Source organism: Balaenoptera ricei, chromosome 15, assembly GCF_028023285.1.
Source record: "Balaenoptera ricei isolate mBalRic1 chromosome 15, mBalRic1.hap2, whole genome shotgun sequence".
NCBI classification, from domain to species: domain Eukaryota; kingdom Metazoa; phylum Chordata; class Mammalia; order Artiodactyla; family Balaenopteridae; genus Balaenoptera; species Balaenoptera ricei.
Genome location: NC_082653.1, coordinates 43514783 through 43527431, shown reverse-complemented (window position 1 = coordinate 43527431; position 12649 = coordinate 43514783). Strand labels below are relative to the sequence as shown.

Here is a 12649-nt window from a genome sequence, read left to right as displayed (position 1 = left end):
TACCATTAGGTTAGAGGCTCACTTTACAAAATACCTAAAGATACCGTTTTAATTGAAAAATTTGCATATCTTATAAGTGTACTCGTGTTGTAAGTAAGAGAGAGGGCGTGTCATTTCTTCATAAAACTGAGCCCAGTTGGGCATGCCCATTCAATGCATAAATGCAAACATACACTGGCTTCTAGAAAGGAGAGGAGAACGCTAAAGACAGGAAGCGTTTCCATCTCCCCCTCCTGAGGCTTGGTTCTGGGCTCAGAATGTGTTCATGAGAAAAACAAATGATCCAATAAGACAATAGCTACCATGCAACTCGTCACACACAGATCTGGACCTTCACCCTTACCTGATTTCAGAGCACCTAACTGGTAAGCACTACCCACAACTTCACACTTTGTAGGAATGAAGGATACGTCATACTGAGAAAATGATTTTTTTACATTTGGTTTTTACCTTAACAAATGAAACCTGAATCTGCTATTTCATCCTCACATTCAGGGGAGAGTAAACATATTAAGAAAGGAGAAAGAAGTGCCCAGTGATGCTTGAACCCTTAGAAATATCTGAATATGAGAGCATACACAAAATTTAAAAATTAAATAGAAGTTTCTTTTCATGGAAGATTTTTTTTTAAGAAAGGAACAGCTAGACTTACCCTCGCTAGAGTCTTTGGAGCCTTCTGGCTTCTTTGCTTTGCTCTTCTTGTTGGGTGGAGAGCGGTCTTTTGGCTCTAACCCCTCTGGAAGCACAAAGATTTACTACGTTTTTATTTAAATATTTACCGGTAGGGGTTCAAAATTATGTTGATGTTTAATAATATATTTTTCTTACTAAACCTACATGTATAGTGAAGCTTAATTGCAGGTTTATCTGTCATTATGACCGAGCTAAATTTTGGCAAAGACCTGTGCTTCGCCAATGAACATGGACTTATACTTAGAGCTTAAGCATAAACACTTTTTTTATTGCCATTATTAATGATTCACACAAATGGGAAATCTTAAGTGCTTTTCTTTAAATTAAAAAATTTTCCACACGGCAACCCCAAATTATTATTATATTTTTCTCCAGGAGAGTTTGATTTAAAACTTCATGGATTAATTGACAGTTGTCATTGTGTAATTTCATTTTAGCCCTCAAAGTAGGGCTAGATGAGCTGTAAAGTCATCTCATTTTGGGGGGTTACGGTGAGGCTTGAAATTATCCTCCTTCTATTGAACAGATTTCTTTAGTAATCCAGATTCTAAAAAACCTCTATATGTCCCCGATTAAATTATTACGCTGCCCACTTTTCTCAGTGGTCCCCCAACCAAGTCTATCCAAGGAGGCTAGTAATACAAATTCTGAAGACAGTTTTTAGGAAAACTATCATTGAATTCATCCCATTTGGATATCGGATACTTTGTTTGGCATTAATTTATATGTCCAGTCCTGGTCTCTCCACTTCTCAAAGCTTATGCCTTCAATGGCCCATGTGGCATCTTATTTTGCATTTGGACTGGATGTCTTCTGTTTGCCCTTTCAGATCCACTTTCCACCCTTCAACCCCCCCCCCCCCATCCCCAGCCCCATGTGCTCTGGGAGACTGGTCTCTATGGACCGCACCAATGAACTCCCCAGCTCACTGGCTTCCTGTTAGATCCAGCCAATGGGGAGCCCAGGGCATTTATTTCCTAGGCTACCAGTAGTCTTCAAGGGCTGGTTGTCTCCCTCAATCTAAGGTCACAGCTCCCGTCAGTTGACCTTCTCCTCACAGCCCTCTCTGTCTTCTGGGCCCTGTAACAACCATCTCCCCATTGTCCTTTCAGGGCTGGGATTTACCTGAACCCCACTCTTCTCTAACGATTCCCCTTTACTCAGCTCCCATCAGGCATTTCAAACGTATGTAAATAATCCCATTAGGCATTTCAAACAACACAGCCAGAACGATACTCTTGATGTCTGCAAGCCTGTTCTCTCTATAGTATTCCACATCTCAAGGGATGGTATGACTTATCTACCCAGGAATTCAAACCAAAAACCGAGATATTATCCTTCATATTTCTCTTCGATTACTTTTCCAGTAAAGCAATCCCATCATAATAAGTCCTATTAGCTCTGCACCAAAATAGATCCCATATTCCTCTACTGTGCTCATTCTTGGCAATCAGCGTCCTAGTCTAAACCAGCAGCATCTCTTACCTGGGTTACTACAACAACCTGAATTCTAACTTCTAGCTTTCTAATCTCCCTACAATCTATTCTCCATGTAGCAGCCAGAGTTATCTTTTAAACATAAACCAGATCACATCACTTGCTTGCTTGTTTAAAAACCATTGCTCTTAGAATAAGATCCAAATCCAATTCCATGGCCCAGGACAACATGTCACTTGGGCTCCAACTACCACACTAGCCTCATCTCCCACTTGCTCTTTGCCTTCAGATTTATTAACTCCCTTCAATCATTTCTTCAATCAGTTCTAGGCTGGTTCCTGCCTCAGGAACTTTACACCTGCTGCTCTTCCTTTCCCCTGACACATATATTCATACATCTACCTCCTTCCCATCTTTTAATCTCAGATCAAATTCAGCTCCCAAGAAAGGCCTTCCCTGACTACTTAATCTGAAGGGTCCTTGCAAGGAAAATCTCTCGCAAACACATCACCTGGTGTATCTGAAATTATCTTGTCCCCTTGTTTATTTCTTTAATGTATGTCTCCCTTCTCAAACACCCCCTACTCTGAGAATATAAGTTCGATGAGAAAGGGCATTTGTCTTCCGTAATCTCTCTTGTGTCACTAGTGTCTAGCAGTGCCTTGAGAATTTCATTTCAAATTCTGTTTTATATTCCCTTCATCCAGGCCTTTCTTTAAGGCCAAGATATAATGGGGCTTGTGTGTAATTCTCACCCTTTTAGCAGCTGTTACCTACTCCAGGATTTTATAACTACACTACAGAGTTATGGCGACTCATTTTTCTTTTCCCATTTATTATAAAAAGAACAGAACAAAACAAATGCATTTGATAGATGTGCTATTAAAAACTTTGGCATTATGGACTACAAAGGTTTTTGGGCACGAGGGTTAGGCTTTCTGTGGTTGCAAGGCAGTCACATCCCAGGTCATTACCACAACCTGGGTGAAAAATGTTGCCAGCGACTACATTAGCAACTCCCTCAGCTTTCTGTCACCAGGTGTGAGATGGATATTGACCCTTCGGAATGGGTTCAGCAAAAACAGAAATGAGATGCTTGGAACAGCTCACTGGGCACAGATGCTGGGTTCAAAGGGATTCATAAAATGAGCAGAGTAACACTTGCAATATCTCTGGGAGAAGACTCTAACCCTCCCATGCCCTGAAATGCATCATCTACAACTGGGACCAAGAGGAGAGTTTCCACTGTTGGGAGTCCAACTCCAAACCAGCATTTCCTGAAAGTGAGTTTTTGAGAATTAAATTCTGAATTCTTGGTTCCCCACCTGAATGGGAATTCTTGGGGAATGGGTGAGGTTTAAAAGGACATCTATTTGCCCACATTTTGAGCTATTTACATACCCCAAAAGTATTAGTGCTTCCTTTCTGAAGAAGTTGTAGGGCACTCCTGGGGTGGTCAGTGGGCACGGATACATGTTAATTATGAGCAGTCGTCTATGACCTAGTATAGTATCATTTCGTAACACCCATGGAGACACTTAAATGAAAGTCACTGCTACATACGGCCTCTGTGCCCATGTTTCTACTCTCCCGCTTGGCCCGGGGGAAGCTAGAGGAACATTCCTCAATAGCACCCCATGCTTCTCCTTGACACTGTATCATACTGTCTCTGTTGCCTCTATTTCTGGCAGAGGCTGGAATGCTGGGGTGTTGCTATGAGCATGTCTTTGCTCCCTGAGGAACTCAACTGTGCTCCTGGCTCTTAGGTCGCTGACCTGCCATAGGTGGCTGCTGATTTTCTGTCCCTGGGGCTCAGGTTGGGGTCCATTTCAAGAGTGCATGGTCTTGGAAATGAAAGGACATAGGGAAACATTTACTATGCTCGGCTTAAGTAATTAAAGGACTTAAAAAGGATCCTAGGCATTTAAGTCAGTCGGCTTCTACCACCTCCCATGGGGGCAGAGCCTCTCCTTAGGATGACCTTATCTGATACCATTTGATATGCTCTTGCTTCTTCTTACTACTAGAGTCTAGAGACAGGAGCACGAGGGTTAAGAATGTGAGCTTTTGGGTTAGACCTAGATACCGGGATTCTGTCTCTACTATATAAGCAAGGAACTAATCCCCCCTAAGCCTTGGATAATAACAGTCCCCATCTCTTAGAGCTGGTGTGTATCTTAAGTGAGTTCATGTATGTTGAGTGATTGGCACAAGGTACACACTCAAAACCTGGCCCGGCAGAAGTGTGCTGGGGCTGATCTGAGCCAGACTGGTTGGATCTCTCTCTCCTCCACTCCTACATTCATTGGGCTCATGTTTGGCAGCTCGAACAATACCATGGTAGGCATATTTATACCCAAGAAATCTGAAAACTCTTCAAATTGGGGCTCCCCCCACCCAGAGAGTACGTTTCCCAGCACCTCACTGGTTTTTGATATCCAAATTATTATCCACTATCATTCACTAGCATTTGCTGGCTGGTTGATTCACCCAAGCAGCCCTTCACTAGCGTCAACTGTATTCTTACAAATTCTTCCAGCATTTCTACTTGTAGGAGAAGAAGAGGTGATGCAGGGCAGAGGGAAGGCCAGCAGTTAATGGTCTTAGGAGGCTCAATCATACACTTCTCAGAGACCAGCACACCTGAGAGTGAGACTGAACGGAAGCCAGCCTGCTCGCCAATGTTCAGCAAGGCCAGCTGGCCCTCCATGGACCCATTTTGCACACAGTCCCCCATGGTTTCAGCACTCAGATATTGGGAATGGAGAGCAGCTTCTCAAGCCAATTCTGCCTGAGTGACTTAGCATCCTTGGGCCATTCAGTGTGACATGAACAGCTGAATCCAGCTGCTGGAGACAAAACCCCCAGGACACTTGGTGGGACTAAAATCAGAAATAATGACCCACTTAAGGCCCCCAAACCTCAAATGCTGACTCCAACCTTGTGGGCTCTGCATTAGCATTAATAATGATTTCCTTGAACTCACTCAGTGGTTCGTATAGCTAGCTGCATCTCATTAAGAAGTCAACTCCCTTTGCCTAGAAATGTGTACTTATGTCACTTTAGGCAAATGATCCTTAGCAAGATAAGCTCCTTAAGCTGTCTGGTTGAAAGGGCAGTGCTCCCCATGACTGAAGGATATTCCAGTGATACCTTACATGAGCAGGATACATTCATACACATGAAATGCAAGCATTAATATTAAATTCATGGAATCTAAGAGAGGGTGACCGCTTAAAGTCTTTTTTCAACCTATGGTTCTTTTAAATAATAAGATATCCTACCTAAGTATAGGAATTGATATTTTAATTGAAACTTTGCCTTGGGCTTTATGTTTTACAAAAGGCAAGCAGAGCCCTTGTCTTATGTTGAATTTTCTCAGAAGAAGACACTGAGAGAAAGGTTTGAGTGCAAGTACTTAATTTGAGAGATTACCCCAGGAAGCACCAGAGGGGAGTAGGGAAGTAAGACTGGAAAGGGAGGACAACCAGTTAGTGTGTTAATGAGAAAGTTCTGCTGTGGACAATCAGGGCTCAATACTGCTGGGAGCCTCTGGGCGATGGTATAGAATCCCGCTGTCCAATACTACATTTTGCCAATGATACCTGAAATGTGAATAGTCTGATTTGGAATGTGAGTGTGAAATACACACAAATTTCAAAAACTTAGTATGGAAAAATAAAGCATGTAAAATATCTGACGAATATAATTTTTATATTGATTATATGTTGAAATGATCATATTTTTGATATATTACGTTACATGAAATATTAAGTTAATTTCACTGGCTTTCTTTTTACCCTTTTCAATGTGACTACTAGAAAATCTGAAATTATATATCAGGTTCACATTTGAGGCTCCCATTGTATTTCTACTGGGCAGCACTGGTCTAGGACATGCCTCAGATGTGTCCTGCAAGAGGTTGGTTGGATCAACCAACTCTTGGCCAACCTTGGCTGAGGTCTGCTTCAGAGAAATGAACTCCCTGGTACTTTGAGTTTTCTTTCATGAACAGAGACAAGCACTCAGCTGAAGGTCACAAGAACTTTCCTTAGAAAGCTGTTGGTATTATACAACAACAGCGAGAGCCAAGGGGATACAGGTAGGGAACCCAGAGCTGCTGTATAGTCCCTCTTCTACCTCTTCCTTTCCTGCTCCTGACTTTGAGATCCTCCCTCTGTTTCTCATGCCCTCTGAGTCCATGGTCCTGGGGAGACCACAGGAACAAGAGTGGATAGAAGCTACAGTCACTGTTCCAGTGAACTGTTATGAAGGCAAGGAACTGATGTTATTCCTTCATGAAGACAGTGGGAGGTCAGGTGAGGGAGGGCTGTAACTTCACAAGGAAAAGGACGATCTTAACCAAACCTTGCCCAACGAGACTGTTTGCCTCACAGTTTAAAGAGCTCCCTGTTCGTGGAGTTGCTCAGACCCAGGTTGTCAGCGATTTGTAAGGAGTTCTGGCAGCAACAGGAGGTCACACAAAATTAGGGCCTCTAAGATATCTACTTCAGTTTTGAAAACTGGCTCCATTTCATGTCTAGAGCAGTGTGATTGCCGAAATGAGAAACATGGGGCTCTCATCCCAGAGAATTAAGCCCTATGCCTTCTAATATCTGTCCGGTATACTGAGTGAAAAAAGCAATCATCCACTGAGCGTTTACTATGGTCCAAGGAACATTTCAGGTATGATATCTCATTTAGTCCCCCAAACAAGAATGTACGGTAAGAGTTATTGCCCCCAGAAGTGTAAACTGAGGCTTATACAGAAAACTCTAATTCAAAGTCATTCAGTGGAAGAGCTAGGATTGAATCCAGGCCTATTGCTTCATGCATTCATTATCAAGTTCATATTGACCTCAGGTCAGAGCCAATGCTGTTAACCACTAGATTTCTCTCACCAAACACTGGTTGTGTTTGAGGAGTAGGCATGTATCTCACTTTCTGATAATGAGAGCAATACATCATATGTAGAGAATGCATTTTCCAAAGATGGCCTCAGCCATTTTTTAGGTCCTACCTGCTGTGTAGAACCTCACTGCTCCCCATCAGGAAACTGAGTCTATTCTCTCCTCCTCTGAGCCTGGGTGGGCTTGTGAATAACCACTCCAAAGAAAACAGTTTGGTGGAAGTAATTATATGGGATTCTTGAGGATGAGTCTTAAAATGGATATGCGTCTGGCTTGCTCACTCTCTCTAGAAAAAACAAAAGGAAGCTGGCCTCTGGGAGGAAGCCCAGGTCACAGGAGGAGGCCATGCACAGGTGCTTCAGAAAACTGCCCCAATTTAGGTCTCAGCTAACAGCCCTGTCAATCACCAGCCAGGCATATGAGTGAACAAATCTTCAGATGATTCTAACCCCCAGCTGCTAAGTCTTCCTGTTGAGGCCTCAGATTTTGTGGAGTAGTATTATCAAATCACCCCTGCTATGTTTAGTCTGAATTCCTGACCCACAGAATATTTCAGCATATAAGTGGGTGTTTTAGACACTAAGTTTTGGGGGTGATTTGTTACATACCTCTATTAACTACAACATCATGTTCCATTTTTACCTTAGCTGTTAGGAAGCTCAAATTCAAGTTTAATGTTTAAATACCATAACTGTATTAGCTGTTATTTTATAATAACATTTCCTTATTTTATAACCTTGAGTGTACATTTCTATTTTATTAACGTTATTTTGTCTTTCTTTGGAAAATATGAGATGTACATAAACAACAAAATGATCCTTGCCTATCCTGTAAGAATAAAATTATAAATTTAATACCTGAATCTTCTTTCATGTCAATGTCTTCTTCTTCATTATTATCATCTATTAAAAAATAAAACAAAGAAAAACTCATATGAAAGCTAGAAACACCAGAATTCTCCAATTTGACTAATAAAAAATTGAAGAAAACAGTAGAAAAGAGAGTGTTAAATTACGCCTTTCTACTGTCTTATATTATCATGCTAAATTAAGAAGAAAGTGTACACATTAGAGCACAATTTAACACCTAGGGTTTACATTTCCTTTAAAAATTATTACATATTTATAATAAACTATATATGAAATAATTTGTTTTACTTATCAAAGTTATGTATGGTCACTTCGGTCATTTTAATTCTTAAAAATATCAAAATCACAGATTTTAAATGTCACATTTTCTGCATTTATTAAAGGTATGTATGCTCACCTCAAGTTTCTGAGAAAATGCAGGCATCACTATTTGGTTGTAGGCTGACAGAATGTCCAACCCCTGCACTGCACCAGAAAAAGTGCTTGTTTGCTACACATGCAAATCCACACCTTTAACCATGTGCTTTCACGTGCTCCCACCAGTTGCTCCATCCCCATTTAACTCCCCTCATCTCATCTCCCATTGTAGGTCCCTTTAACTGGACACAGATGTGTGCTTTCTCTGCCTGCTGAATGACATATTTGCTTTTCTGAACTAATATGTGTTATCATCTCTTCTCCTTAAGTGTTCCTCACATCTAGGAGGTGCCAAATCCTGTCCTATTTCCATGTTTCTTCTTCTATGCTCACATTATTACAACCCAAATTCCAGCTCTCAATGCCATTCACCTTCCCTGTTTTGTGGTTTCCCAACTGCCCTTTTCTTCTTCCCACTTCTGACACCAATTCCTTTTACACATAGCTGCCAAATTAATCTTGAAATACAATTCTGATCTTGTTCACAACCATTCAGTGACTCTTCTCTGTCTAATGAGAAAAGTCTAGATTCTTTGGGGTAACACTCAAGGCCAACAAGATCTGGTTCCAAACACCTTTCTCAGCTTCACTACCACTGTTCCACTCATGCTGCCACCTACACACATGACAACACTTGACCTTTTTCCCAAATTTTTAAGGTTTCCTTTAGCTTCCCATACTTGCCTCAGTCCTGGAAGCAATGCTTTTCTCCACCTCTGCTCACACTCATCCTTCCAGGCCAAGCTGAGGCACCATAACATTTGCTCCACCCAAGTGTGAATGAATAGTGTCCCCTTTGGTACCTTATTTTTACTGCCTTCTGAGTAGGACTTTAAGGACCTTTAGGCTTAGATCTGCATACTGGCCCCTATACCCACTCATTTACTAGGTATCTGATCTTGGAGAAATTACCTAATATTCCTGACTTTCAGGTTCATCAGCTGTAAAGTGGGATAATAACAGTGCCTCCCACAGAGAGGTATTATAAGGATTAAATTAGATAATACCACATAAAGCACTAGGACAGCTACTGAAACATCATTAAGTGCTAAATATTAGTTATTATTACCATCAAATCCCACAGTCTTGTTACTTGTTAACCTACCTGTCTTCCATAGACCCATTTCTAGGTCATAAATTCTTCAAAGATAAAGCTTATGTCTTATGTTCCTTTGTATTCCCTGGCACCTAATGCAATTTGTTACACAGTAGAATCAATAAAGAAATTTCTGCTGAATTACATTTCTGACGTTTTTTGTTTTGCTTTGTTTTTTACTTTTCTCTGATTTTTTATTAGTCAAATTGGAGAATTCTTATGTTTATATTTCTAAGTATCTCTTACATATTAGGACAGCATGTATCTAGAAGATAGCCTGTAAACAATAAGGATTCAATAAAGATTTGCAACTTCCTAGCCAAATTTATTCAATATGGCACTCTTCTAAGTATTAATTATTAATGACGATTAGAGATATACTAGTAGGAATGGAAAATGCCTTTAATTTGAGGTGTTACAAGGGTAATTCTTGATGGTCACAGATAAATTTTAAAGAAGTAAATTTTCTTCCGTTCAGACTGTTAGAAACAGTGATCTTCTGCATAATTTCTTTCTTTCATTCTTTCTATGAATATAATTTTAGGAGGAAGAATAGCTATTTCTTAGAAATGTGATTTTCTAACCAAATGATTATCTAAATGCTACAAAGTAAACTCTTCACAGATTCTTTTCTGAACTTAATATATTTAAACAGAATTTTATTTTCCAGAACTCACTAAAATATCTAGAACCATCTCTATGACAACAGACTCTCTGGAATCTCAGAGTGGGATGGAAAAGAGTCTGTACAGTTTCTAGGGGAAAATAAAGGAAACGTCAAAGATCTCTCTGATTGTCCCCCAGGTGTCCATCTGTCCTTCTAACAAACACTCATTGGTAGCTTAGTAGGTGTAAGGCTTGGTGTTTGGGGAAACACAAAATACAAAGATGAATCAGACACTTAAGTAGAAACTTATCTAGAAACTTATCAATAGTAAGGAAACTAAGACACACAGAGAAATTTGAACATATGGTAGGGAATAGTCAGTGCCATTACAAAAGGTACCAGATGAGGGACAGATGCTTCCAGTCAAGGCTACTGGGAAGGGTTCTCAGAAATGTGACATCAGAGCTGATATTTGAACTTTATAGACTGTACTGATAGCATCATCCCCAGAATGTTCCCAAGGTGTTGAAGGATCAAACTTGGTGTTATTATTCATTCATTCATTCACTCATTTCACTCATTCACTCACTCACTCATTTATTCATACAGAAGTTAAGAATAAATCCAGGACCTATATTCAGACTGCTTGGGTTCACCTCCAGGCCAAACCCTGTATAGCTGGGCAAACTTGGGCAAATTATGTAAACCTACTCCTCAGCTTCCTCATCTGGAAAATAGGGTTAATAAAATTACCATTCTTCTAGAGCTGGTAATACATGTAAAGTGCTTACACAGAAGGAACAATCAATAAATACTGGCTGTTACTGTTATCATGTCATTATGATTACTACTTTTACTACCTAACCATTTATTGGCCAACACCATGTGCCAGAACTATGCAAGGCCCTGGAGATACAAGGTGACACTCCCTTCCCTCAAAGAGCTCACAAAGAAGTGGGTGGCATAGAAAAGTAAGACAACAATCAGAGGAAGAAGTAACAGATTCTCTGATGCAGGTGAGCAGAAGTTCTATTGGGAAACAGAGAAGAGGCAGCTAAGTCAGAGAGAAGGTCTATGGATGGTTTCCAGAAGAAGTGAGGCTTAAGCTGAGTCCAAAGGGTGAGCTGGAGTTAGCTAGGGGCAAGTGAAAGCTGCAGTAGGTTCCCCAGTAGGTGTGGGTGCCCTGCCTACACCCCTTGTTCCTTCACGCTTCAGTGCTTTGCCAGCCTGACCTCCAGCCACCAGCCCCTGGGTATCTTTGCCTGAGGGCTTTCTCTGAATTGCTGTGTCATGGAATTACCATGCCCCCCCCCAGGGCAGCCTTTCACAAAATGACTGACAGGATTTGCATATAAGGCCTCCAGCTCCCTTACTGAGAAGGTGGCATGTTCTACACTGTCTCCTAGAATCTCCCCAATCCCAACCATAGGATTGAGTCCCAGTGGTCTAGTGGTAATGGGCTTAAAACTTAACATTATTGCCTTCCTTCCCTTCCCTGCCTTGCTTCTCCACTCCTCTGCTGCTGTTTCCTGATATTTTCTCTCAAATAAATGATTTCCACTTGAATTTGTGTTTCAAGTCTGCTTCCGGGGTGGGGTATGGGTATTCAAACTAAGACAAGGGTAATCGCTCTCAAGCAGAGGGAAAAGCAGCTAAAAACACCTGGATATGAATAGCCAAGATGCTTTTACGGAAATAAAACTAGCTCTGAATGGCTGAAGGGAGGAGTTATAGGAGGAACTATGGTTAAAGTGATCTGTTCTAGCTATCAAAGGATCTTCCATGCTCCGTGCTGAATATGATGGTTAATTTTATGTATCAACATGACTGGACCAGGGAGTGCCCAGACATTTGCCAAACACTATTCTGGGAGTGTCCGGGAGGATGTTTCTGGATGAAATTAACATCTGAATCCATAGACTGAGTAAAACAGATTGTTCTCCCTAATATGGTTGTATCTCATCCGATCTGTTAAGGCTGACCCTCCCACAGGTAAGAGAGGACTCCTTCTGCCAGACTACCTTTGTGCTGGGACATTGAATGTTTTGTGCCTTTGAACTCAAAGTGGAACATGGGCTTTTTCTGGGTCTCAAGACTGTTGGCATTTGGACTGAAACTACACCCTTGGCCCTCCTGGTTCTTAGGCCTTCAAACTCCTACTGGAACTAGACCACCTGCTCTCCTGGGTTTCCACCTGTCGACTGCAGATCTGGGGACTTGTCAGCCTCCATAACTGTGGGAGCCAGTTCCTTATAATATATCTCTTTCCATATACATATTATTGGTTCTGCTTCTATGAAGAATCTTGATTAGTATACCAGGTTGAAGCATTTTAAATTCATCCTGAGAACTAAGCAACTTTAAGCAGAGGAATGACATACCACCTTTTGAGCGATAACATGTTTTCATGAGAGAAATTAACTAAAAAAAAATGCCTTAATATTTTGGTATTTGTGTTAAAATCGAGCAAGAGTACTTTGGTCCACAAAGTACCTAAAGTGCCATTACTTATTAATGAAATCCACTTTAGTTCAACATTATTCTATATAATGTGCTCACCTGAGCCATATTTATGCAACACATTTCTAGCAAGAATTTTTTTTCGAACAAAAGCAGTAAC

The 12649-nt window shown here is 40.9% G+C and overlaps 1 protein-coding gene across 2 annotated transcripts in view; it reads right to left on the bottom strand.

Annotated features, from left to right (window-relative positions):
- MACROD2 (mono-ADP ribosylhydrolase 2) overlaps positions 1-12649 on the bottom strand; it is a 1976756-nt gene that overhangs the window by 172724 nt on the left and 1791383 nt on the right. For both annotated transcript variants that reach the window (XM_059897602.1, XM_059897603.1), the window contains exons 10-11: positions 7898-7942; positions 653-736 (exon numbers count right to left, since the gene is read on the bottom strand). In XM_059897602.1, coding sequence (XP_059753585.1) covers positions 653-736; positions 7898-7942 — 129 coding nt within the window. The remainder of the gene's footprint in view (positions 1-652; positions 737-7897; positions 7943-12649) is intronic.